The 27679-nt window shown below is 51.9% G+C and overlaps 1 protein-coding gene across 6 annotated transcripts in view; it reads left to right on the top strand.

The window, feature by feature from the left end:
* The window catches only part of LOC133347438 (eyes absent homolog 1-like), a 97001-nt gene that overhangs the window by 37532 nt on the left and 31790 nt on the right, over window positions 1–27679 (top strand). For 5 of the 6 annotated variants that reach the window (XM_061559683.1, XM_061559682.1, XM_061559687.1 and 2 more), the window contains 7 exons: window positions 8274–8340; window positions 11074–11216; window positions 13563–13703; window positions 21129–21214; window positions 22973–23153; window positions 23507–23643; window positions 24307–24390. In XM_061559683.1, coding sequence (XP_061415667.1) covers window positions 8274–8340; window positions 11074–11216; window positions 13563–13703; window positions 21129–21214; window positions 22973–23153; window positions 23507–23643; window positions 24307–24390 — 839 coding nt within the window. Of the gene's footprint in view, window positions 1–8273; window positions 8341–11073; window positions 11217–13562; window positions 13716–21128; window positions 21215–22972; window positions 23154–23506; window positions 23644–24306; window positions 24391–27679 lie in introns of all 6 variants that reach the window. The other variant, XM_061559686.1, reaches the window with a different exon arrangement.

The following is a 27679-nucleotide window of genomic DNA, read 5'->3' on the forward strand; positions in this document are numbered from 1 at the left end:
TGTGCATCAAGAACGTTTTGCTCCGTGATATAAGAGTAATTCTGCCTGTAGGTTTAACCTCCTGCAGCAGAATCCGCGACCTCATAGCCAGGTCGAGGTGTAAGGCCCTGTGCTGCGTTGTGGGGGTGCACCACGTGCCGCTGCACGTGCTGGGAGCCTCTTCGGACGCTGAGCGCCGCGCAGACGAGAAATTCAGCTCCTGAAGACGCTCCCAGCGAAACGTCGGACATCGTGCCGAACAGCAACATGCGGCACGACCCCCGGAAACGCGGTCTAGAGATACGCGGCAGTTTGGCCGCGAGGACCGGCGCACTGCGGCGTGAGGTCCGAGCACGTGAGCGCCGGCCTCTGCGCTCTGTTGGTTCGTGTTGATCTGGTTTCACTGGGCCCAGCGACTCGAGGTCATGTTGGTCGTAATCAAGGTCGTGTATTTGGGTGACTCATTGTCAGGCCGTTCTTATGCCCCATACACTGTGTGGGCAGTTGTGAATGTTAATTTTGCAGATGTTTGAATGTAAATAACAGCAGTGTTTATTGTACTGAATGATTTGTTTAATTTATTTTTGTAACCACGGGTACTGTATAATGGCCAAAACAAAATCGAATGTTGTAAAAACCCTATCCTACAGCCACAGGATTTATCCAGATTATCGTTGTAAAATAGCACACGTCTGTTGTACGGCTTTATCTTTGGAGCAGCACGCCATGCGTGTGGGTGGCCTTCCTTAAACGGAGTAGCCAGGCCACGCATCTTTCACGAGGTGTCACTGAGGCAGGTGTTATTTATACATATACACCACATGTACTACTTTGCATTGTGTGGGTGTGTGTGTATTTTACTCTATTTATTTTCTGCAAACATCAATAGAACGAACAAAAGTGCCTGATAAATCGTCTTTGTCTGTGGCATTCGTATATATTCTGTGTACAGGTAACAGCCCTTTGTCTATCTACCGCTGTCTTCTGTGCAACCATTGTAAGAGAATGTTTCGTGCTGCTGCGAAGTCTGTTTGTGTGCCCACATGCACACGTGCATACACACTCCTTCATCTATAGAATTGACGTCAATGTGCCAGTCTGGCATACATTGCAATGTCGATTTCATTGTAAACTTATTTCGAGGAAAAACCTTCATGGATTCCAACAACAAGAGCCACACGTGGGCTTAGTGTTTGTCCAGTTATACTTTTTTAATATTAATATTTATACTTGGAACAGTTGCGATGTTTTACTTAACACAAAGTAATCATTCAATATTAACCAAATAAATAATGTCTGCTTCCCATATTTGTTTTTCTGCATAGAAAATAACGGTACAAAATGGGACCTTTTTGCCAGTATCAAAGTATGAAAAAAAAGAATATGTTTTACCCTTTTTGGCAATAAAACAGGTGTTAAGATGTTCAAACACCAAATAGAAACCTTTTACACACAAGTACGTGTGGATCATGCAGACTTGATTCCTTGAAAATGGTTTCTATTTACTGTTTGCACATCTTAAGACCTGTTTTATTACCAGGAAGGATACATCCTATTCTTATTTTTCTCATACAAAAATAAAGGTGTTTTTACCCAGCTCATCATCCTCTATGCATTTTCTGGGATAAAATGATCCAATGTAGGCGGCCACAGCTCCAGTAGCACGGCAGCGATATCCCTCCAGCGTCGTCCCAGAGTTATAGGGCGCCGGCGTCGTCGTCGTCGCCATCCTGCTACTTCCCATCCTCCTCCGCCACCGCCGCGTCCGTCCACTGGCCGTGAGCGGCGAGCGTGCCGTGAGCGGCCAGCGTGCCGTGAGCGGCGACCGTGCCGTGAGTGGCGAGCGTGCCGTGTTGGTCTTAGTCGGAGCGATCGCCGGGCGGCACACGTCACGTGCCGTGAGCACCTGCTGCCCCGGGGCCACTCGCAGGGCTGGCCGCTTCACGCACGCACGGCGCTTCTGGGAGCTTCGTGCGCGCTGTTCAAGGTCGCGCGGTCGCCGGGAAGGCCCGGGTGGCTCGCCATGCCGCTGACGAGGCGGAACCGGCCTCTGCCGTCCGCGTAGAGAAGGTTCACAGCCCCCGTCGCCTGCATTGCTACTTGCCGCGTCCTGAGACGCCACAGGTTATTTGTGATGCTGCATTAGCAGTGACGCACGGGCGCAAATAATACAAACTCGACACATTTGTCGATAACGCTGCCCTAAGAGGAAACAATTTTGCATGTGAAATATAAGAGGCGCTTCTTACGGTATAGGGGACGTGTTGTGAGCATTGGGGTCGGCTCCCATAGATGAATTAATGCATCGTTTCACGCTTGACTTCTATACCACAAATCTCGGATACACAAAGCCTTCAACCCGAACTAATTAGTTTGGTGAATTATGATCGAACAACTCCCATGACCGACTTGGTGTAGGAGGCCATCACCCAGCAGCAGATTCACATTCGCTGTTGAATAGGCTTCAGTAACTTGTGCTGCTGTTGAGCAGCTGTTTAGGCGAGTACACGGTATGTACAGGGTGGTGGTGGTGATGGTGACCACACCGAGTACTCACTTTGAGCTTCATCAATCTCGACTGGATTCTAGAGTAAGCGCAAGGCAGGCTTACACGCCAGTTATCATCGTGGTGTGCATCGTCCAGGTTCGCTTGGATAATTCCCAAGTGTTCTAAACTACTCCTGGTCCCGAGCCTCCACGCATGGTGTGTAAACATTCTGTGCTGGAGTTTTGTGAAATGAAAGGACTTGGCACTACGGTACTAATCGACAGAGTTGTTGCGAGTCCCAGGTCTCTTATCTTTTGTGTGGATTAGAGCCGATTCGAACTTGAGCGGATCGTCCATCGACGTTACTCGCTGCGTATCTGTATATGTGGTGCGTGTGCACCCACGGTGGGCGCGTGCTTGCGCGCGTGCTCGCGTGTGCTCGCGTGCGTGCTCGTGCATGTGCTTGCGCGCGTGCCGCGGTTTGATCTGCAGCCACTGGGCCGGTGAAACCACTGGCGAAGCGGAAAGAGTTGGGCCTCCGCTTGGTTTTATGTGCGTCCGCGAAAGACTCCAGAATGATTGCGTGCCGTTGCGACGGGACAGATTTACGCTCCTTGTCCCTGCCAGGTCGTGAGAGACTTCTCTCTCGACCCGAGTGCCGCTCCTCCCTAGCGTCCCCCCCTTTGCTCCGGGGGTCACGGGTTAAGACGGAATGTGAAAACCATCGAGCAGAAACAGCGCGACGGAGAAGAAAAAAAGAAGGCGTCCGTTTCCCTTCTTTCACGGTCGGCATCCCCCCCACCTCGCTCGCTCGCTCGCTCGCGCCTCGGCGTCGCCGGGGTGCAATGAAAGGACGCGCGTTTCTCTTTTCACTTAAGTGTGTTTATGTTATGTAAGTGTGTATATGTGTGTGTATGTTGTGTATGTATGTTGTGTATGTAAGTGTGTATATGTGTATGTAAGTGTGTATGTTGTGTATGTATGTTGTGTATGTAAGTGTGTATATGTGTATATGTGTATGCATGTTGTGTATGTGTGTTGTGTATGTAAGTATGTATGTGTGTTGTGTATGCAAGTATGTATGTGTGTTGTGTATGTAAGTGTGTATGTATGTTGTGTATGTAAGTGTGTATGTATGCATGTTGTGTATGTATGTTGTGTATGTAAGTGTGTATGTAAGTGTATGTAAGTGTGTATGTATGTTGTGTATGTAAGTGTGTATGTAAGTGTGTATGAAGTGTGTATGTGTGTATGCGAGTGCAGTCACTTGCGAGACTGGGAACATTTAAAATTGCCAGGTGCTTGAAGCCGGCTTGTGTTCTGGATAACACACACTGACTTTGCTGTTTGCACAGTAATCTTTTCTCTTACTGATAAACTGTCTGTGACTCATCCTTCAACGTAAATTGCAAAGTGCGGCAAAAAATGAATGTTATGCTCAAATAAATTAGTAAACAGGTCCGAGCGTTTATTCACGAGATTTTATTTTCCCACCAACAGTTGAATGGTACTCGTTGGTTCCAACTGGCGACGCAATGGATGGTGAAATATGAAAGGGTGACGAACAAAAATACAAGTCCCTCTTTTGTGCTACGGACCATTCATTTACTTCCGATGGGGCCCATCGGCAGACTCCGTGACCGGCTTGTATTCTTGCTCGACCTCGGTTTCACACCCTCCGTGCAGAACGCACTTCACGTCAGCGCCTTTGTGCAATCGCCGTAGCGGCGTAAAATAGGCAAGGCCGGCCCGCCACCGTTTTTGAGCGAGCCTCCACCGACGGCCGCGCCGGCGCTCTGCATTCTCCGCGCTGGCATCGGCGACGCGGACCGCGTCAGCCGCGTCAGTCGCCGGCAACGGGCGATGCTGACGGCACGCTCGGCGACGGAGCACTTAGCGGGCCGCCCGTATCGGGTGAGCCGTGCCGGCAGGGTCACCTGGAGCCAAGTGACGGACGTAAACATTACGTCAGCTCTCTTGCAGTGTTTCCCTCTTCCTTACCCACACACTTTTTGCCGTGACCGTCTTTGCTCCCCGTAAGATGAGCGGATCAAAAATACAAAGAAAAATAAAACAATGCAGTGGGCGCACCTGCAGAGACATTGTACGTCGCCATTGTGTGCCGCTGATCACCGCGGTGCGTCGCGTGGGCCCAAGACGGGGCTGTGCGGCGGACGTGGCAGCTCCGCTGGGCCGAGGCGTGTTGGAGCATCCTTACCCTGGAGCTGCTGAGCCAAACCCGCGTGAAACCAGAAGGTCGGCTGGCAGCAGATATATGAATTGAGTCTGCTGGCAGCAGGTCGAGCAGGTGATTTGGGTCTGGCCACCGTTCTGTCTACACTTGTTGGCTTGAGGCTGCCAGTGCGCTGGATGGATTGAGTGTGGCAGCGAGGCAGGATTCTATCATTGGGCCAGGTGTTCTATTCTGTAGATAGAAGGCACACACTTGGGTCTTCATTGGGTTGGCTCGTGAATGTTTTTCCTGGTAGTCGAGGTTGTTAGGTTTGTTAAACATGCCGTCAGGGTTATTTTGACAGGGCGAAAGTCCTTGCGTTGGGCTGTCACACAAAAGTGGTTCGCATATATGAAATGTCCGGTCTCCGTATGAATTGACTGATCGTTGGTGTGGATGTGAATGGTCACGGTGCGAGCACACTGCTTTGTGGGAGACGTTTCTCTGTCGTCGCCAGCAACTTCAACTTCCATTCGGTTCTACAAAGAATCGTCAGTTCTCGAGTAACCAGGTCAGGTGACGTGGTTAGTCTGACTTTCTGGATATTAATTCTGTCTTCCTGGATCTTCTCCTCATGATTTTTGCGTAGTTTTAAGCGAAACGTCGTATCTCAATACTAAATGTGGTTGTGAGAATTGTTCTTTGATATTCTTAGGTTTTTTCGGTAAAGTCACGTAGGTAAAAGATCAAAATTAATAAAAGTAAAATAATTTTTATTTTACTTTTACCGAAAAAACCTAAGAATATGAATACTTGCAGTCACGAAAGCTTCAAATCTAGAATTAATTGTTCTTTGACTTTATCGGTGACGTGCAGCAATGCCAGTCAGTGCGTTAGGTGCTCCAGTGAGTTGGACATTGATCTGTGGTAGCCGACCCAAGAAAAACCCCTCCCCCCCCCCCCCCCACGATTTTATCAAGTGTCATCATTCAGGGTGGTGATGCAATTCAAGACTATATATTTTTTTAAACATCGTGGCCCATTGTAGCATCTCTAGTGACTGCAGCGGTCACAGGAACTAATTGATTTATAACATATATACGAATGAAATTTTTTTATTTTTACACACACGATTTGTTCCTTGTTTTAGTGAGCGTAAGAATCATTTCCGCCCCTGGTTTTGACTCGTGTGACCTGAGCAGGTCTCCGAGCGAGGGTGGAGGTGAACTTACGTACGCACGTTGGTTGAACTTCTTTTCGCCACACGTCACGTGGGGGAATCACACGGCAGGAGCAGTGGAGCTGTGGCGGCTCTCGGCACTTGTGAGCAGGGCTGCCAGGCTGGGCGATGTTGTCTTTCTGTCTTTTTTAAGCTGTTGTGAAATTTGAGTCACATGAAAAAAAACTACTTTTCCCAAAATGTGTCCTCTAATTTCGGCTCCCCTCTGACACATTTAAAAAAAAAAAAACCTGGCATCCCTCATTGTCAGTGAGCTATGAACAAAGCTATGGCTGGTATTGCAATAGCACGCTCTATAATTTTGGTCTTTTTGGTTTTTTAAAGTTTTTATAAGCTGAGTAGGTGTCTTACCACAAAACATGAATACAGGATACAATTAGTGGGACAGTTAAAAGCGCATGTTACATTTAGACAACTTTCAGCCCACTATGCTAAAAATATAACTTGGGACAATACGATCCACGGTTTAGTGAATTACTTTAAAACGCCTCTGTCCTTCCCAGTATCGGAGCAGCGTGTCTAAGGCTGTCAAAGAAAAACGTGGCGATTTAGGCAGCGGCGTCTAATGGGATATTTTTTCCCGAACGGCGTGGCCGCTAAACCGCGAAAAGATGCGCGAGGCGAGCAGTTAAGTGTGCCGGGACATCTGCCGTTGACGGTAGCCTAAAAGGATTAAGGGGGCTGATCCTTTTCCCCTGAGGGCGCATGTTGGAGTATGTGCCACCGATTACCCCTCCCGAAAGCGGGGGCAATCTCTAACAAGCTGCTCAAAGCTCCGCGTTGAAGGCAGCCCACAGCTTCACGGATGGGAGGGCCCTTCGTGTCTTCCAAACACCCCCTGAAAACATCGGGGTGCACTTCTGTGGATTTTGTAGCTGTGAAACAGCCAGAGAATCCAACAGAAAAAAAACCCCCAAACCTTTAGATCTTTAGAATTTTTTTTAGAAGAAAGAAAGACTGGTCTTCTGCCAAAGCCGGTGGATTATTGTGTTATTTCGTCAGGACGCCTGCTCTCACACCGTAGAAAAATAGAACTTTCTTATTCTCATATCCGTAGAAGCCGTACGTTGCGGCGTGTTCTCAGCTGCCTCGTGCAATAACAGCGCGCTGCTCGGGCGCAAACGCCATTGGCAATTCCTGAAAATAGTGACGTCAAAAGTGGCTGTCTGGATGGCGCCTGGCCTCTTGTTCTTGGGTTTCGCGGCCACGTTAACACGTAGGGATTAAATTGTATTTAAACAGCAGTATTTGCAAGCGGTGTCCTGTTGCATTGTTAAAATTAAAAACCACCTGCAAATATGTGTTTTACCCGAAGCGGAAAACTTTAAGATGCCTCGATGCACGCGACATCTTGTGTGTTTTGTAACAAGATGATGCAGATCAATATTTGGGAGTTTGCTCTGAACAATGTCACAATAATTAGGTATCGGCAATCTTCGTATATTAATAAATATTCGTAATCATGCTTTGTCCGGAATTCAAGTTGTGTAAATTAGCAGGCCAGAGTCGTATATAGTGACAAAGAAAGGATGAGCGAGCTAAACATTCGTTTTTCAGGCCCTCATTTTCATTCGCCGCCGGTTTAGTCCACGTGCCAACTTTGACGTGGAAGGACGGATCGGTGGTGGTTGTCGTTCCTACCAGTTTGTGCACGAACACACACTTTAGTCAGTCCACTGCTGGATGAGAACCTGCACACACGGCTTGGGCCACGGTGGCGGGGGTGCTGTGCGTGTGGAGTGGTGGATTTCTCGGCCTGCAGCGTCACGAGTGGCAGCCGAGCTGACGAGTTGTTGCTTTTGTCGGCTGCGTGCCATGCGGGCCGATATGAATGATCTCAGCACTGCACTCCTCCTGCCGTAGCCAGGCTCTTCGAGGCACACCGCACAATGGCTTTGCTCATCACGTACGTGCACTGCCCTTTGTCAATCCGTTGCTGGATGAAGTATAAATAAGCAGAATATCATTTTAACGTCACATTCATTTTACACGCTAAAATAATTTCATTGTTTCGTAATTCTTTTTCAATGAAAACTATTTACATGCGTTTGTACTTGGTTTTATTGTTGTTTTATTCCTCTTGTTGAGCTGTTATTCTGTGCACGTGGTGCACGGAACAAGTTTGGCAGTGGCAGGCCTCTGCGCTGCGCGCGCTTGTGCCGTGTCTCTCATCACTTCCCCGCGACGTTTAGTTTGCCTCCACACTAGAGGTTTGGTTCAATTCTCCCCCGAAAGGAAAACAAAAAACAATGGCAGTTCAGCTGCTACAACTCAAAAATTGAGGAATTTGAGCGTTTGAAATCTGGTCTAGCTCGAGTTGAGAATTTTTAAATATTTCTGTACATTTGACGTTTAAAAAAATGAAATATCTTTTTCTTTTTCCTTCTGTCCAGCGATAACCGGTGGAAGTTACAGCCCAGTGGCGTCCCTGCAGTACTCGCCCCAGCTCTACCCCTCCAAGTGAGACACGGGCAAGCTGCCTCAGGCAGCAGATGCCACACACACACTGATAACCATGGCACTACCACTCCGCTCACAAGACAAGGACAAGATAAAGATTCCCCATATAGCCTTGAACAAACTCTTGGGGTAAGTGCTATTATCATCAGAATCTAAATTAGTGAGTACCTATGAAGGCTGGTCTGCACACAAGGGGGTGGTTGGCCAGCACTACGTCCAGCCACCGCTGTCTCCCCAGTGGCGGTGTCTACACATCCCACCAGGTGCTCATTTGAGGCTGAGTCAACCGAGGTCAGGACCAGGATGGGTTCAGATCATAGTCACAGGTGTTGGCCTTGAGTGGGAATCGAACTCGGGTTGCCGCGTTCGTAGCGGAGGGCATTAACCGCTGCGCCATCGCTCTCCGCACGAACACACACACAAAGACGCACACACTCCTCGCATCCTAGTTGGGTATATTAAAACAAGTGCCTTAGCAAAAAAAACACACACGTGCACGAGCACGCACTACTCCGTTGGCGTACAGCGCTCGCCAGCGGATGGCTCGTGACACCGTCGTGCTTAGCAGAGGCACTAACGTGCCGCCAAATGTCACTCCGACTTGCACGACAAACATTAGCGGCGGCACGTTTTTGTGGGCCACACAAAGCCCTAATGTACCGCGTGTTTATATTGGAGCCACATTTGGACATCGCGTGGTATTTTTGCTTCGCAATTATCCTCGCGAGTTTCCCCTGAAATAATATAAATGGCGCTGTAGCCGGCAGCTGCCTGAATGCGCCGAGGCGGAGCGTTCGTGTGCTACGTTCATGTGCCACGTTCATGTGCCACGGGTGCTTGCCGTCGAGATGCCAACTCACGCTCCGTAGCGTCTGTGGGTGTGTTTTCTTTTTTAAGTTTTGACTGAAAAATATAAGCTTTAGAATTTGATTGTAAATGGCCTCAGTCGTCTGACGGTAGCGCACCTTAGCTTATCGTGCACTGTCTTGCACGATAATCATCAACGTTGTCACAGTGGTGACCTAACTGTTTGATCGTTTTCGTCACGTTTTAATAATACGATGCATAATAGCCACTTATTTCGGAAATCATTATTGAGTCTTTTTTAGGAGAATCATGCAGTTGGAAGTTTGTTTACTCTGTTTCTAAACGACAGAAGCATCCAATATGCCCCTTACCATACTTGTCTCATCACATAAATACACAGCATGTGTGTTGAACACATCCAATCACCTTCACGGCTTCCAGGAGCACAACATCTCACCAGCATTGGTTCAATACATGCAAATTCTGGACCGATTTTGACCGTCATTGTCTCATCAGCAGGGTCAGGTTGACTTAAACTAATGCTGGTGACCTGCTAGATGTCTACGGGCAAGGACCCTCTCTGTCAGCTATGCGCCTTCGTGTGCCTTATTAATGTAAGTGTTAGCTAATTCAGTCCTGTGGTGAAGTGCGATCTGTTCCTCACACAACCGACCACTCCACTCGGTGCACCCACCCAGGAGGCACGGACGCTGCGCGTCGAGCTACTCGCGGTGCCGTGGATTGCTCAACACCCGGGGGTGACGTTCAGTCAGTCGCTTTATGAAATGGAGTTCTAAAGAAGGAATTCGATCGTAAGGTGGAAAAAAACGGAAAACAGTAATCGAATCTAAAGAGATCGTCATCGTTTAAACAGAAGCAAACCACGCTTGCCATTTGTTCAGTTTGTACTTGGACGCTACTGCTGATGCAAGCTCTCAAAGTTGGCAGTCGTGTTACGTGTTTTAATCTGGCTTTGATTTTGACTTCAGTTGTAATGCACTGTGAGAGCGACGGCATCTTACGTAGTGTGTGGCGAGGAAGGCAATGGTTTTGCTAGACAGGGGGCTTTGTTGTTGTTGTTTACATACTTCACCCGGCACTGACATCCGCCTCCCTCCCCACACTAGGGTTCACCTGTCACCCCACTCATCAACCTCCAGCAAGCGCACGCAGACACGCGGATATGTGCACGCACATGGACATACAACAACAATAACCGCCATTCGCTACTAAGTGGCAGCTACGGCGCTTGTGCAAGGCTACGTTAAGGCCACATGAAGTGTCGATCGCCCGCTGGCAAGAGGTCACGGGGCATACCCAGGTGCCATGGGTCGACTGACTGAGACGGACATACACGCACACGTACACAGACAGACGTGCACACATGCGGATACGCACACGTAGGGACACATGGACGCACGCACACATGTGGACATACACATGTGGACACATGATGAGGCAAGATCCCCTGCTTAGTCTTACAATCTGTAAAGGCAAGTACTGTTAGTGAGTGCCTCTTGAAACCAGTTCGGCAAGTGAGTGAGTTCTGTGACCAGCACCACTCCCAGTGCCACACCACAGTGCTGGTGTTTGTACCCTGCACCGAGTATTCGTCCAAGACCGAGTCAGCCTAGGGGAGGCCCAGGACAGGTTTAAATAGCACCTGTCACTCGTGTTATCCACAGCTGGGATTCGAACCCAGGTGACTTGAAACGAAGCAGAGTGCGCAAAAATCCACTGCACCACCGCTCCCCACACACACGCACACACACGCACACACATGGTTAGGGGTTCACTTTGAACACACACACACCGCGGGCGAGTCGCGCAAACACGTGCTATCCCAAGTACACAAACACAGCGATGGCGACGCAGCAGCAGCAGCAGCAGCCTCTCTCTCTCTGTGCGTGCCCCCCGTGCTTGCAGGTCGTACCCTCACATCCTGTCGGCCCCACCGGCCCAGGCCATGGCGGCGTACCCAGGTGCGGCGCAGTACTCGGCGGGCATGCAGCAAGCGGGCGCCTACGCGGGCTACGCGCAGCCCGCGCACTATGGCGTCTCCGACTACGGTGAGCCTCCGCGCGGCAAGCTTGGCGACACGCAGGGTACCTTCGTCGAGCTGTCAATCAAAATGTGCCCACAGCGTCGTCTTCGTAGTCCGCCATCTTCGTCGCCATCATCGTCGTCGTCGTGAGGCGTGATCTATTCACCGCTGGATGAAGGCCTCCCGACACCGTCCACACCACTCGCGGTTCAGTGATGCCGCCCGTTCATCTCGCTCTTGCACGTGAACTGGTCTCATCTCGCTCCTGCACGCGCGAACTGGTCTCGTTGATCCGTGTCCGCGGTGATCGTCCGCTTGGACACGTTCTCTCCTTTGGCTGCCACTTTGTCACCAGTCTCATCCGCCGTCCCCTCTTGCCGTGCCGTGTCCTGCCCAGGCTAGTTTACTTCTATTGTCAGTACGATGTGTCTGCTTTGTGTTCCCGGATTCACATGTTCCCTTCTCTTGTCTCTCGGTGCAATCCCGTGCCTGCGTCTCTCAGTGCTGCCTTGTGCACTTTTCAGCTTATGTATCGTTTGCTTTGGCAATGTCTATGTTCCTGATCCAGGCATCTCAGCTGGCTTCATGCATTGATTGAAAACGCTGCCATCCACAGCCATGGGATACATGGATTGTTTTGGATCTTGAGGCTTGAAAGTTCGAGGTCAAATTGTGTCACAGCACCTGGCTGTGTAAGGCTCAGGGCCGCCCGTACTGGAGAGCTGTGAAAAAGAGCGTCATAGCTCATCGGATTTCTCCAGAATAAATAAAGATTCTGATTCAGAGCCAGATGTGGAAATTCCACATTCTTAAGGTCAGTGTGGTGTGCTGAAGCAGGGTGCCAGTGACTGGTTTGGATATCACTCGCCACCCATGTTAGGCGTGGCCGGGAATTGAACTGGGTTGTCACCACGCTCAAATAGCGGTGAGCTAACCACTGCACCACCGCTCCACCCTCCTCCTCTTAGAAGGTGGTATTAGTGACGCAGATGGTGGTGGTATTGTATTAGTGGGGATTGGTTGTGTAGCGGTTAGCGCGCTGCGCTACGAACCTGGCTGCCAACACCAGTGACGATTATCTGATGCGGTCCTGGGCCTCCCCTAGGTCGACTCAGCCTCAAACGAGTCGTGTGTAAATATTGCTACTACGGAGACAAATGTGGCTGGGCGTGGTGCAGGCCACCCAACCTCCTCGTGTGCCGTGCCAGACTTCACGGGTGCTCGCAAACAGCACCTGCCCCAACATTCTGTTAAGGCTATACGGGGGATCTTTGTCTTTGGTGGTAGTGGTGGTGATAGAGCTGGTGGAGGTGGTAGAGGTGGTAGTGGTGGTAGGGGTGGAGGTGTAGGTGGTGTTGGTATGCTTCTAGCCCGTAATTTAATTGTGGCTCTGTATTTGCACGCCTTTGATACTGCGTCACATTTGGCCGTGTAAAATGTGCGCGCAACAATTACTTCTGTCCATGGCTATTGTGCAGAAACGGCATGCGGTTTTCCAGCCGTGGAAAAGCTTCACTGCAGACAGAAGGAAGGAAAAAAAAAGTAATGTAGCGGTCCTGCGAGTGAGCGCGTGGCCGGGCGGCGGCGACGCTCGCGACAGTAACCAGTACCGTCGGGCAGCCCTTTGTAAGTGCAAAGTGCTTGGCGGTTGGTGGTGCCTAAACTCGGGCGCACAGCACTGCCGCTATCGTAGATCAAACAGCGAAGCCCGGTCCATTAGCCACGTAATGGCTTTTGCCTTTTCCAGAGCAAATGTTCTCAAGCTCCTGATGTGTTGGGAATTGCTTTCAATAGGCCTCTTTGTGCATTTAAACCTCAAATAGAATTTTTATTTAATGTGTTTTGCCGATAAAGCCACATGTCCGATGGGTAATTTTGTTTCGGTGCTGCTTTTCCTCGGTTTAATACAGATTTATAGGCACACAGACAACCGCAGCATACTTGGAAAGCTTTTTGTAGAAGCTTAAGTAGATTTCCCTTTTTTCTGCTGCTAGTATTTTACATCTTGCAACCGCTAAAGCTGGACTGTTTGTTTAAAGTGAAGGTTTTAGTGCGGCAATAAAGCGTGGGGCAGAAGCGCACTGTGAATGAAACACTTGCGCAAACCTGGAGAGAGGCGATATTCCTAAAATCCTGCGTCGAAGCGGCTCTGCGCATAACCACGTACAGCGGAGGCCGTCCACACCGCAGCTGGACCTGCGGTATCGGGGAGACAAGGCCGTCTTGGCCGAGGCGGTGTCGGTCGTTTTGCGGGAATACCAATCGCGCTTCTCGTCTCGCCAGCGACACATCAAGTGCGTGAAGTCTCCGGCGTGAGCGAATCGATGTGGAGGTGACGGAGACGGCGTTGCCCGTGTTTGCCGTGAGGCAGGAGCCCTGCGGTACGGCATCAAGACGGAGAGCGGCCTGAGTCAGGCGCAGTCGCCCGTGCAGACGGGGCACCTCTCCTCGTATGGCTCCAGCTTCGGCACCTCGCAAACGGCACAGTCCGCGTACCCCTACCAGATGCAAGGTGAGGGCCTCGGTATGTTCCGCATGCCGCCGCCACCGGCACGGGCCACCACTGCGCGTCACCTTCTCTCGGCTTGCCCACCCTGGCTGCGGGTCGCGTTGTTTGGGCAACCTTCATGAGATCCCCTAATTGCTTTTGAAATATGATGATGACGATGATGGCAATGATTGTGTCTACACACCTTAACTCAAGCATTTGGCAGCTTCATTGATATCTAATTGAATCTTGTAACGAGTCCATATTTGCAGGTGGTGTGACTCACTCATTGAGGTCCTAGTTAACAAAATATTCATCACCGTGTCTGTGTTGCACGGTACATGGCACACTGCGCAAGTATACTGTTATGTATACATGCACATCTTGTTGCTGCCATAACGAGTGTTCGTAATAGCTTAGGGTACATGTTAAATTAATATACCATTTTCTGAATTAGCATTCAACGTATACGAGTACAGTAGGGGACTATGTGCTGTAAACAAGTGCTGCATGACGTTTGACACCAAGACTAGCCCTTAAACAATGGCATTGTCAAACGTGCAACGCATTCTCATTATTCCAAGCACTCTGCTATTATCTCCAGACTCCATCGAGGTGAATTGTCACCCTTTGTGCACCGCGTGTGTATTTACCTCTCACTGTTTACTGTTTGTGCTACTGTAGAACATTGTACCTCGAGGAGCTTTCCTGTAAACACGCATCTTTGTGCCTGGCTGAGGCTATAAAACGCCGGCCATAAACACGGTTCTGTGTGTGTGTGTACACAACACGGCATTTGTCTCTGGCAGCTGCAGCCCACTTTACTTGGGAAGTGTTGAGACCATCGTGAGCCAGCGCAGTGGATGTAATGCCGGGGAACCGAGTGAAGTCTCTTCAGATGAATATGGCAGTGAAGCAAAGCACCTACGATTTGAGTTGTTTATTCTAAAGCTGTTGCCACCGATTTTAATATTGAGGAAATGTGGAAGGTGGCATTGCCTTATCCATTATTATTTACCTGGATTACAAACTCTACACATTTGTCACCAACAGCTGCCCTAAACATATATAATACGTGACATCCGGGCAATGGCCCTGGAGAAGGCCTATTGCCTGAAACGTCACCTGCAGTATATAATATTATTACAAATTTTGAGCTGTGCTGTTGACAAATATTTTGTATTTTTATTAATTGTGCTTATACACCACTGCCAATGCTGTACCTTACTTTTCTTTTTAATATGTAACTTTATACTGATATGATTGCCTCTTGGAAATTGTAAGAAATATTATTCAAGAAATGCTCACGTTTACATATCATATCAATAGTCCAGAAAACCCTCACCAAATGGCAAGACTGAGAAGGGTCCTGAAATGGAATGCGTTTGCGAAATTCATCTTTGTGTGTTTATTGGGCGCTTAAATGCCTTGGCAACTCATAGCACCTTAAATAAAACAAATCCCCAAAGCTACGTGCAATACCAGGGCCAAATGTCAACAAAATCGGTGGGAAACGCCACACATTAAACATCGTTAGATTCACGGTCAACGAAAAGGATGGACAAAAAGTATGGGGAGGAGAAACTTATCATCAGCAGCAGCAGCAACCATGGTCAATCCGCTGCTGTATTAAGGCCTCCCCAAGATGCCACCACCTCTCACGGCTGACTGAGCGGGCAGAGAGGCGTGAGCTCAGTGGCTAAGCCCAAGCGGGGACCCACGCTAGGCAGGCACTTGGCGAGAGGTGAGACACGATGTCTTCCCTTTACTAACCTGGTGAAGTATGGTCAAACCGCACCCCCCCCCCTCCCCGCTCCGCCGATCACCCTCTGCTAAACCGATAGCTTGAAATTATCAAAAGCATTGTTCAGTAAATGGTCGTGGCCCTGCCGACACTAGAGGCACCTATAACGCACGTTTTTAAAATATAGCGCTGCTTATTTTCGCCTTAGCGCTGTCACTGCTGGATGACCCTGCGGTTCTTATTTTTTATTTATTTCTGCCAACAGCCATGACAGTCAGGGCAGTAATCTGTCCCTGCTGGGTAATGGCCCTATAATTGAACCCTCATCGCATTCCCGACAATCACCGTGATGGCCAGATCACCCGAAAGACTCGTTAACTTTAATGTCCGGTCTGTGTCTGCACTTGGATGACCTTTGGCGGTTAATGCACACGTGAACACGTACACGCGTGTACACGTGTATGTGTGCACGTAAACACGTGAACACGTACACGCGTGCACACATACACGTGTACACACATACACGTGTACACGCGTGTATGTGTGTACGTCTTCGTGGTTCTTTCGGTAAAGTCACGTAGTAGGGAAGTAATAAAATAATAAAAATAAACATAATAAAATAATTTTTATTATTTTATTACTTCCCTACTACGTGACTTTACCGAAAGAACCAAGAAGATGAATCCCTGCAGTCACGAAAGCTTTAAATCGAAATGTGTGTACGTGTTTACGTGCGCGCGGGAGAGCTGCGAGCAAGTGGCGGAGAGTGGGGCCAGTGGCGCAGTTGGAGTTTTATTTTAGTTTAGACTGTTTAAGGTCCGGCTTTAGTTTGTCAAAAAGTAAAATTTATTTGCTGCTCAAAGGAGCAATGTTTATCTCCTGTTTACAGCCCTGAGCCAGTGGTGGAAATTCCTCATTCCTACGGTGGGGGCGAGTCTATCCATAGAACAGCCGCTGTTGACTTCCCCACGAAGCAGGATGTATTTTATCGACCCCGGAGGGTTGATAGGCTGCGTCAACCCCGAACCAGGATGTAGAACTCGCAGCCTTCCCATTGCGAGCCGCCGGTTCTAGCGCCGAGTCACCTGACCGGATAAGGCGCCTAGCAAGCATCCCGACCCGCTGTTGCCATGTGTGTCTGCGCTGTTGTTGTTCACACGGCACAGGCGCTTGCACACAGGCAGTTGTTTGGCACTGTAAACTTCTGCGAACGGCTCGGTTTATACATCGCACTAAAATAATTTATGCGATCGCATATATGTGAAAATCTGTCGTATCTGTAACGCAGGATGCAGAGTTGCTAAAAAATAGTCGTCATCCGCTCAGAAAGTGGGAATTCCGATTGTAACTTTGTTTTAGCTCACAGCCGTTACCCGTTACGGATCCGGGAACAGAATGCACGGAGCAGCGCCATGTGGAAACACACTTGGTGCTTTGCGGAATGGTGTCACTTCTCATTATAAAATCCCGTTTACATGACCTCCATTTGTTTCCGTCATGCTATATCGCTGCCTGTGCTCCCGAATCCCTGGGATCATTCCTGACACCACATCTTTGCGGTGCATGAAAAATCAAACCTGTGTCTTGACACACCGCAAGGCTGTAATATTCCAGATTTGCCGCGCACCCAGCAAAACATGCCTTTCGCATTATGTGCGCTTATGGCAGCAGAAGTGAATGACAGAACAATCTCCCTGCAATTTGACGAAAAATAGCCAGGCTGCTTTGTACAATGATTTTTGTAAAAAAAAAAAGTAAAATTGTGGTCGCATTGCCCAGACCAACAAAACCAAAATCCCAAGCATCAAGCAACAAACAGCACTCGTAGGTAAAGTCACGAAAGAACCAAGAAGATGAATCCCTGCAGTCACGAAAGCTTTAAATCGAAACAGCACTCGTAGGGTTGTAACAGATACGAGTTGATGCAACTTCTTGAAGTGGACAAGGAAGTAAGGACATGAGAAGAAAGACGATGATGGGAAGAGGGGGGATGCTACAGTTGGGCAGTGTGAGGGAAGAAGCAGATAGATACATGTTGTGATCTCGAGTGTGGTCAGTGTGTGGGTGAGTGGGTGGGTGAGTGGGTGGGTGAGTGGGTGGGTGAGTGTGTGGGTGGGTGAGTGTGTGGGTGGGTGAGTGTGTGGGTGAGTGAGTGGGTGAGTGTGTGGGTAAGTGCATGCATGTGTGAGTGGGTGGGTGAGTGTGGGTGAGTGGGTAGGTGAGTGGGTGGGTGAGTGGGTGTGTGGGTGAGTGCATGCATGTGTGTGTGGGTGAGTGGGTGGGTGAGTGGGTGAGTGGGTGGGTGGGTGGAGTGGGTGGGGGAGTGGGTGTGTGGGTGAGTGCATGCATGTGTGAGTGGGTGGGTGGGTGAGTGTATGGGTGAGTGGGTGGGTGGATGGGTGGGTGGGTGAGTGGGTGGGTGTGTGAGTGGGTAGGTGAGTGGGTGGTGAGCGGGGGGTGGGTGAGTGGGTGGGTGTGTGAGTGGGTAGGTGAGTGGGTGGGTGAGGGGTGTGTGGGTGAGTGTGCATGTGTGAGTGGGTGGGTGAGTGTGGGTGAGTGGGTGAGTGGTGGGTGGGCGAGTGGGTGGGTGAGTGTGTGGGTGAGTGGGTGGGTGGGTGGTGGAGTGGGTGGGGAGTGGGTGTGGGTGAGTGATGCATGAGTGGTGGGTGGGGGTGAGTGTGTGGGTGAGTGGGTGGTGGGTGAGTGGGTGGGTGAGTGGGTGAGTGGGTGGTGTGGGGTGAGTGGTGAGTTTGGGTGAGTGTATGAGTGTGAGTGGGTGGTGAGTGGGTGGGTGTGGGTGTGAGTGGGTGGGTGAGTGGGTGGGTGGGTGGGTGAGTGTGTGTGAGTGAGTGAGTTTGTGGGTGAGGTATGAGTGTGTGAGTGGGTGGGTGAGTGGGTGGGTGGGTGGGTGTGTGTGTGAGTGGGTGAGTTTGTTGGGTGAGTGTATGAGTGAGTGGGTTGGTGGGTGGTGGTGGGTGGGTGAGTGAGGTGGGTGGGTGGTGGGTGGGTGGGTGGGTGGGTGAGTGAGTGGGTGGGTGAGTGGGTGGGTGAGTGGGTGGGTGGGTGTGTATGAGTGTGTGAGTGGGTGGTGAGTGGGTGGGTGGGTGGGTGGTGGGTGGGTGAGTGAGTGGGGGGTGAGTGGTGGGTGGGTGAGGAGTGGGTGGGTGAGTGGGTGGGTGGGTGGGTGAGTGGGTGGTGAGTGGTGGGTGGGTGGGTGTATGAGTGTGTGAGTGGGTGGGTGAGTGGGTGGGTGGGTGGGTGGGTGGGTGAGTGAGTGGGTGGGTGGAGTGGGTGTGTGGGTTGGTGAGTGGGTGGGTGGGGTGGGTGAGTGGGTGGGTGAGTGGGTGAGTGGGTGGGTGAGTGGGTGAGTGGGTGGGTGGGGTGGGTGAGTGGGTGGGTGAGTGGGTGGGTGGGTGGGTGAGTGTGTGAGTGGGTGGGTGAGTGGGTGGGTGAGGGGTGGGTGGGTGAGTGAGTGGGTGGGTGAGTGGGTGGGTGGGTGGGTGAGTGGGTGGGTGGGGGGTGAGTGTGGGTGAGTGGGTGAGTGGGTGGGTGAGTGGGGTGGGTGGGTGGGTGAGTGGGTGGGTGAGTGGGTGGTGGTGGGTGAGTGGGTGGGTGAGTGGGTGGGTGGGTGGTGTATGAGTGTGTGAGTGGGTGGGTGAGTGGGTGGGTGGGTGGTGGGTGGGTGGGTGAGTGAGTGGTGGGTGAGTGGGGGGTGGGTGGGTGAGTGAGTGGGTGGGTGGGTGAGTGAGTGGGTGGGTGGGTGGGTGGGTGGGTGTAGGTGGGTGAGTGGGTGGGTGAGTGGGTGGGTGAGTGTGGGTGGGTGAGTGGGTGGGTGGGTGGGTGGGTGAGTGGGTGGGTGGGTGGTGGGTGGTGTATGGTGTGTGAGTGGGTGGGTGAGTGGGTGGGAGTGGGTGGGTGGGTGGGTGAGTGAGTGGGTGGGTGGGTGAGTGGGTGGGTGGGTGGGTGGGTGGGTGGGTGAGTGGGTGAGTGGGTGGGTGAGTGAGTGGGTGGGTGAGTGGGTGGGTGGGTGGGTGAGTGGGTGGGTGGGTGGGTGAGTGGGTGGGTGAGTGGGTGGGTGGGTGGGTGAGTGTGTGTGAGTGAGTGTTGTGACCTGCAGTGACCCAGTCCTCAACATGAGTGCAGGAATCGCTGAGTGCGGTTCACAGGAACAGAGGCCGCCGCCGCCGCCGCCGCCGTAGCGCCAGCGTCAACACAGAGCCGTAGACAAACTGCGACACGGCTGGCGTCGACTCCAACACCGTTAATGTTACAACCACAGTGTCATGATGTTATATATTGAAGGTAAATGTATGTATGTATTTTTTTTTTATTGTGGAAAGGTATGTCTCCTTTCCTGTGGCTAAAATATGTTGTGATATATCATTGACCTTCTACCACATGGCATTCACCACTGGGATAACGTTGAAAACACCACACACATTTTCAACTTGGTAAAGTTAGTAAAGTTGCAACGTCTCTGTCATCAATCACCAGTCTTTTGTTTTATGCTAACCCTGTTCCTCAGCAGTTGCTCACAAAGAGCCAGGTTAGAGCAGATTGCCTTAACGATTACCAGTCGCCGTTGGGCAAAGTCGACTTACATGAAGGGGGCGATGCGGTGGACTGACATATGTAAAGGATACAACATAAGTCTCGACAAAGTCTTTTGTTAGCACGGCTCGCAAATTGAATTTATGATACTTTCTTTTTCCTTACTTGCGATAGAAAGACGTCATCTCTCTCGCCGATGATGAGTTTAGCTCGTGTGTGTGTGCATGTGTGTGTGCATGTGTGTGTGCCCGTGCATGCGTGTGTGCATGCGTGTGTGCATGTGTGTGTGCCCGACGCTTTGTTGCAGAGCCATCTCAATGTGCTGAGAGCATCAAGCCACAGTAGACAAGGGCCCCGCGCTGCAGACACTCGCACGCTCGCTCGCTCGCTCTCCCCAGCCAGACAATCGCGGCACAGGCCCCGACACCCTGTAGCTGCAATCCCCAGAGGACAGCGAAACTCTTCGCACGCGCAGCTCCAGCGTCTAGGACTCTGGGTTCTTGATTCATCCCGGTATCTGTAATTTGGCCCACGTGCTACAACTCGCAAAATCGGCAGTTAACCAAAAAATGGAAACACTGTCCTGCTCTGCGCTTAGGTTATGGACAAGAGGCATAGCTCAATTAATGTATCGTCTACTCCACAAGATTGTGTGTGAGGAGTTTGTATCATGGATTGTCGATGCAAACTCTGCTTTTCCGTGTTTTCACTTATCCATGATGGATCCCCCCATTGCAATGTGGGTATATTGTTTCACAGCATTCATGGCTTTTAAAATAATTATTCATCACCAGTTACTATCTTGTCTTCTTCCTGCAAGCTCACAAGATCAGGATTGTTGTTTTATTGATGTGATTGTAGGTAAACTCTGTTTTCTCTGTACGATTTGACCTCATCCACTGTAAACTTGGCGGCAGTATGCTTGACCCCTGTATAACGTCACCATCATCTTCATCATCAGCAGCTGTGGTCATTCCACCGCTGGATGAAGGCCTCCGCAATCTGACGCCACCTCTCAGCATCCCACCGACATCACACACGAGTATAATCTAACATTCGTTACCCATCGCGCACTGCGCGAGACGTCGTGAGGGCGATTGTCCGTCGCACCGTGTGACCATGGCGGTGGCTGTGCGCTGGTGTTTTGCTGCCAGGCGGTGGCTTCTCGTCGGCCGCGGGAATCTACGCCAGCTCCAACTCGGGGGGCAGCTCGTCTGGCTTCACCAGCGCCTCGCAGCAGGTACCCCGCGGCACGGCCCTCGCTAGCGCCGTGACCCTGCCCCTTGCCAGCGCCGTGACCCTGCCCTTCGCTAGCGCCGTGACCCTGCCCCTCGCTAGCGCCGTGACCCTCGCTCGCGCCGTGACCCTGCCCCTCGCCAGCGCCGTGACCCTGCCCCTCGCTAGTGCCGTGACCCTGCCCCTCGCCAGCGCCATGACCCTGACCCTCGCTAGCGCCGTGACCCTGCCCCTCGCCAGCGCCATGACCCTGCCCCTCGCTAGGGCCGTGACCCTCGCTCGCGCCGTGACCCTGCCCCTCGCCAGCGCCATGACCCTGCCCCTCGCTAGGGCCGTGACCCTCGCTCGCGCCGTGACCCTGCCCCTCGCCAGCGCCGTGACCCTGCCCCTCGCCAGCGCCATGACCCTGACCCTCGCTAGTGCCGTGACCCTGCCCCTCGCCAGCGCCATGACCCTGCCCCTCGCTAGGGCCGTGACCCTCGCTCGCGCCGTGACCCTGCCCCTCGCCAGCGCCATGACCCTGCCCCTCGCTAGGGCCGTGACCCTCGCTCGCGCCGTGACCCTGCCCCTCGCCAGCGCCGTGACCCTGCCCCTCGCCAGCGCCATGACCCTGACCCTCGCTAGTGCCGTGACCCTGCCCCTCGCCAGCGCCATGACCCTGCCCCTCGCTAGGGCCGTGACCCTCGCTCGCGCCGTGACCCTGCCCCTCGCTAGCGCCGTGACCCTGCCCCTCGCTAGCGCCGTGACCCTGCCCCTGGGGGTTGATGTTTGACATCCACTCAGTGGTCGTCCTCTTCCCCTGAGAGCATCATCCAATGCAGCTGGTCAGCATGCTTTATTATCGCAGCGAATGGAAGCTCAAATAATTATAATCTGTAAATATTTACCTTTGTCTTTTCCTAATCCTAAAATGCAACACTAACCTGACCTTGTGTGTTTTATAATAATGCCACGCCCTTCGACAAAGGCGTACGCTTGATAATTTTCGCACCTCTCCGCCTCTTAGATCTCGCCCGCTCTGTAGCCGCAGGCAGCTTCTAATGCACCCTTTAATTGACACGTGTGTTTGTGTGTGCTTTCACGCACGGTCACGCATTCATGAAAATAAGATCGGCAAAGGAAAGCAGGAGGGCTTTGACAGGAGTGCTTGGCAGTGGATGTTTTTCTAATCAAAAGGTCTAGCGAACAGGAAACAAGCAGAGGCTCAGGGTGACTGGGGGAGTATTGGGTGATAATTGAACCACGGCGAGTCAGAATGAGCTGCGGCCTCTACTCGAGGGACTGGGTGAGTGAAAGGGGTCATTGGGAGATTTTGTTTGCAAGCCTCACGGAAAAACAAGACCCCCACAGCACTCGACGCCAGAAACACGCGCAGATTGCGGCTCGCTCGCTGAAACTAAACACACGGAACATAATTTTGGAGCCAATCGCAATGTTTCGCATTGCTGGCTATTTGACGTTCACTTAGCTGCGTGCCACACATCTGTAACGTTCTGGTTGAGATTAATGAAAAAAAACCACGCGGTTTTAATTTTCAGAAGTTTAGAGGGAGAGGAAGAGCGAGCGCGTTGGCGATCGCTGTCCGCAATGATGGGGTTCCTCTTCCAGAAGCACAGCCTCATGCGAGACTTCACGCTTCCCCACCGAGCGCCGTCCATTTTGCGGTTGTGCACCTCCTCTGTGACTTGTTATTCGACTTCTGCGTTGTCCACCTCCTCCGTGAACTGTCCCCTCTCTACGTTGTCGACCCCCGCGCTCGCAGGACTTCTCGGCGTACGCGAGCTTCAACCAGGGCCAGTACGCGGCGTACTACCCGGCGACGGCGGCGTACGGCTCGTACGTGACGGCGGCCAGCGTGTCGGGCTGCTCGTCGCCAACCGCCTCCAGCACCACCTACCAGCTGCAGGAGCCGCCACCGCCACCTCTGCCTGCCACGCAAGCAGGTGCCGGTCGCCTCCACCACCGTCACCGCCACGGCCACTACTACCGCCACCACAATCATCACCACAACGATCACCACCACCGCTACCGCCACCACCGCTACCGCCACCACCCCAACTACATCTACCATCACCGCACACCACCAGCTGCTATATAAAAGGGTCATTCCACGAAAATTTATTGGGATATTTGGAAACATCATTACTCGATATTGCGTTTTAAGTATTCCTGTTAAACTCCTACCAACATCTCGGAGGGTGTCTGCAGTCCGCCGCGTGCGCTCGATGCGTGCCACTACGACGTCGCCACGGCGACAGCGCCCACGCTCGCGGTCCGCGTGCGTTGCCCTCCGCAGGGGACTTTGGCGCGGGCACCTGCCCAAGCACGCCCGTCAAGGAGCTGGACGAGCGGGCGCGGCGCGGCTCCGAGACCAAGTCCCGCAGCCGGAACCGCAAGAGCAACCCCTCCCCCCCGCCGGGGAACGACCTGGAGGTACGGCTGCACGCCTCGCCGCGGCAGCGAGCCGCCATGCCGTGACCTCGTCGGGCTTCGTGGGTCCACGCTGGGCCTCGTGGGGCCTCGTGGGGCCTCGTGGGGCCTGGCGCAGCCACGGGGATCCAAGCTGCCGTGGCCTCTTCTGCTGCCGTATGAGCGGGGGTATCGCGTTCCGTTGTTGTTGTCAGCCGGCAAGGTCCCACTGCTGGGCAGAGGCCTCCCCCATTTTCTTCCATTTCTTCCACATTTTGATGACCCTTGTCAAATGCCCTCCATCGTCAACTCGGCTCATTTGCGCAGATGTGGCCGGTGCACCGTGTCTGGATTGGCTGGTTAATGCGTGGAGCTTGCATGCCGGTTTTCTGTCTGTGGCGGTAGCGTGCGGCGTGGCAGCTTCCACGGCGACATCACGAATTGTCACGATTCAGGGTCGCCTGATCCTCTCTACTGTTCGCCACCCCACGTCAACCGCATCACTATTTTTACGTCGCTCGTATGGTTTAGTTGCTCCTCCAGCTTATGTTGTAACAAAGCAGCGAATGACCCCGTTCACCGAACAATAGCAACTCGTTGTTAGAGTGACACGGGGGCAGTTGTTGAAGATGGGGGGTTGTCTTCCCTCCGACTGAGCATCCCTCCCTGTCGTGTCGCCGTCCGCAGCGAGTGTTCGTCTGGGACTTGGACGAGACCATCATCGTGTTCCACTCCCTGCTCACCGGCTCCTACGCCACTCGCTATGGAAAGGTGAGAGCCTTGTCAATCTCTCGCGAGCTTCCATGGGGACCATTGACATTAAATCCGCTCGGAGTCAATTAACCGACATCCAAACAAACTTTCACATTGTTGAGGTTAAGTGTGGTGATTGTCAGTCAGGAGTGTTATGGGAATATTTGTGGCTACGACTTTGTTGCATATTTCTATAAAAAAATAAAAAGTAATAATGATTAAATGCCCCCCCCCCCCGAAAATGTACTGAGCTTAGCTCAAGTGCAGGAGCTAACTGCGTTTTTTACATAAAGACACCGTTTCAGGAGACCTTCATCCAGCAACAGAGAGACGGGTAGCTCAGATATATATATATATATTTATATTACACAATCTCTTCCTGTCGGCCCATCGCTGGACGATCGGGCCCTAGAGGGTGCCGGTGTGCGTTGGTGAGCGCCTCTCCCCCGAATTCACGCCAAACGCAGCAGGAGACCGTGCGGGGCAGTTGTGGCCGTGCCGTTCCCACCGCCGTGTCAAACCCGTCACGTTGGCTCCATCACATCACGCACGAGGCCTCTCCCGCACGAGGCCTCTCGCGCACGCGGGAGGATCAGCCCACCCGGCGTTCCCCGCGGTCGCAGCTGCATTCACGCAGCAAATTAAAACGTCGCCGACGCGGCGTCGAGAACGATGCGCCGGCTGTCGTGCTCGCGGCCACGCGACTGTCGGTGACTCTGGCGGGATTCTCTCCCACCGCAGGGCTCACTTCGAGTCCGTTGGTTTAACTTTCACTTCAGCGTTGGATTCTAGAATGTTACATTAGATACGCGGTTGTGCCTTGAGAGCCACTGTTTTGCCTGTTACAAAGACAAGAGAGTGCATGATCGTCTTCATCGTCAGCCATGGTTAATCCACTGCTGGATGAAGGTCTCCCCAAGCTGCTGCCATTTCCCATGATTTTTGAGAATAGGCTGCTCAAGTGGAAACGTTTGTTGGAGTGATAGGTGGCTCAGAAATAGTGCATTCATCTGCAGATGTTCAGCTTCAACAACAAGACCACCACCCCCACTCACACTGGTGTTGGCTCACAGCTAGAAATCCACTAAACAATTTTTAACAAGGGCAGGCCAATGTTTGTTAGCGTTTCACCAACTTTACAGAACAAGGATAAAGTTCCCGTTGCATCACTGTAAATAGAATAGAGTTATTGCGGAAAAAAATCATTCGGCAAGTCGCCAACGCAAGCCGGGCGCCTCACCTCGCGTGCAACCACGCGAGGTGAGGCGCTTGCCAAGCCGCCCCACGACGTCTCACCGACGGGGTGAGCGAGACCACGTGGGCATCCACCGCCGTCGCTACGCTTGGGCAGCAGCGTCGAGCGCTCATTAACAAAGTACACTTCTGCCTTGACTTTTACGCGGTGTGCTCAGCGACAAAGTCACTGCCCGGGTTGCTGAGTGGCCGGCAGCGTGTAGCACTGTTGCGGTTGCCATAGATACAGAGTCAAATGCGTTTATTGAAATGAGCATGGTTGTTATAGTAACTGGGGAAAAGAGACGATGATGGTTTGAGGGAATTCCAAAGTAGAGCAGTGCGTGAGAAGAAGCACAACGAGACTTGTTGGGACCTGCAGTGTGGTGCGTAAGCGAGTGGGTGAGTTAGTGAGTAGGTTAGTGGGTGGGTGAGTGGGAAAGTGAGTGGGAAAGTGAGTGGGTGAGTGAGTGGGTGAGTGGAAGGATGAGTGGGTGGGTTGTTCGGACCTGCAGCGTGGTGCTTGAGTGAGTGGGTGAGTGGGTAGGTGGGTGAGTGGGTGGGTGAGTGGGTGAGTGAGTGGGTGGTTCAGTGAGTGAGTGGGTGAGTGGGTAGGTGGGTGAGTGAGTGGGTGAGTGGGTGAGTGAGTGGGTGAGTGGGTGAGTGAGTGGGTTGTTGGAACCTACAGTGTGATGGGTGGACACTGTGGATGAGATGTGACTGTCCGTCTGATGAACGGCATCCTCAGGCGAGGTGGACTGACACGTACGATTGATGTCACGTACATCACGTAGATTCACGTTTAGTTTGTTCTTCCCTCGCACCTCTGATGAGCACGGTTGGCTACGCACGGTGCGAAGGAAGTTCAACATACAGACATAAAGTCCCAAAAAACTCCTCGTGTAAAGTATCTCTCCGCACTGTACAGTGCACGCAAAACATTTTCACAGCGACGACACGGTGTACGTACGCCCGCGCGCACGTACCCCGTGTGTACGCGGACGTGGCTCGAGCCGTTGGGTGGAATGTGCTGGGGAGTGCTGGATATTTTTAGGGGCTCCCATTCTGAACGTCGCCCTCGTTGCATCTGTCACTGCCGCGAATGACAGCTGTAGCCGGGCAATGCCCCCAGCCCGGAGAGGGCCTCCCATTAGCTCACTCGTCAAGCGCCAGGGTCCCGCGCGAAAAGGCGCTCTTCTTAAACACGCGGCTATCGACGGCGCGATTGCGGTGCGCCCGTGCTGGAGCAGGCCTCCGCAGGCGCTCACTCGTGTTAGTTCACACGTTGCCCCGTTGCTGGGTGACCTTCTTACCCGTTTTGTACTCTCTCCTCTTTCTCCTCTCGCTTCTCTTCTCTTCTCTTTCCTCTGCTTCTCTTTTTGGACTGGGATCACAAGTAATCGAGCCCTGCTGTGAAAACTTGGCAGGATCCTCCTGAAAACGAGTCACAAGACTCAGTGAAGCTTTCCTGGGTATACAAGCGTAAATGATAAGTAGTGAAATGATTTCGTTACAATTTGAATAATCATTATGGGTAGCACTGTGGTGCTTGATCAGTTGGGTGTTTAGCCGATTGTTTATCTGTGATTGTTGAAAGACGTACCACTTTCGAGAAAAGTAAGATGGTAATGGTTCCTATCAGAGGAATGTGGATTTTTAAAACACTGACTCACTCACTTTACTATTTCTTCATCTTATCATGAAGCTGGTATCGCGTTACTGTAATATTGAAATAGATTATTCAGAGCAATCATGCTGATCATCTGCCTTTCTCTATCCACTGTTGGATGTTGACCTCCCTAAGCTGCCACCATCTCATACGGTCCCCGATCGAACATATCACAGCAATAGTTTATAATGTTTTATGAACACATGTAGGCCGTATTGCCGTGTAATAATAGCAACTGATTATATGAAGATTGTCGGGGCGAGGGAGGGAGCTCCAATGGTGACTGCCGCTCGGACGTCGCCAGTGTGGTTGAGATACATCACGTTCAAACACTCTTTTAATCTGACATTTTATCAATAATGATCCTATGGATATTGTTTTATCGCTTTCCTTATTTAAAAGCGC

This window comes from Lethenteron reissneri, chromosome 26 (assembly GCF_015708825.2).
Source record: "Lethenteron reissneri isolate LAM-NWPU_2019-01 chromosome 26, ASM1570882v1, whole genome shotgun sequence".
In the NCBI taxonomy this organism is placed as follows: domain Eukaryota; kingdom Metazoa; phylum Chordata; class Hyperoartia; order Petromyzontiformes; family Petromyzontidae; genus Lethenteron; species Lethenteron reissneri.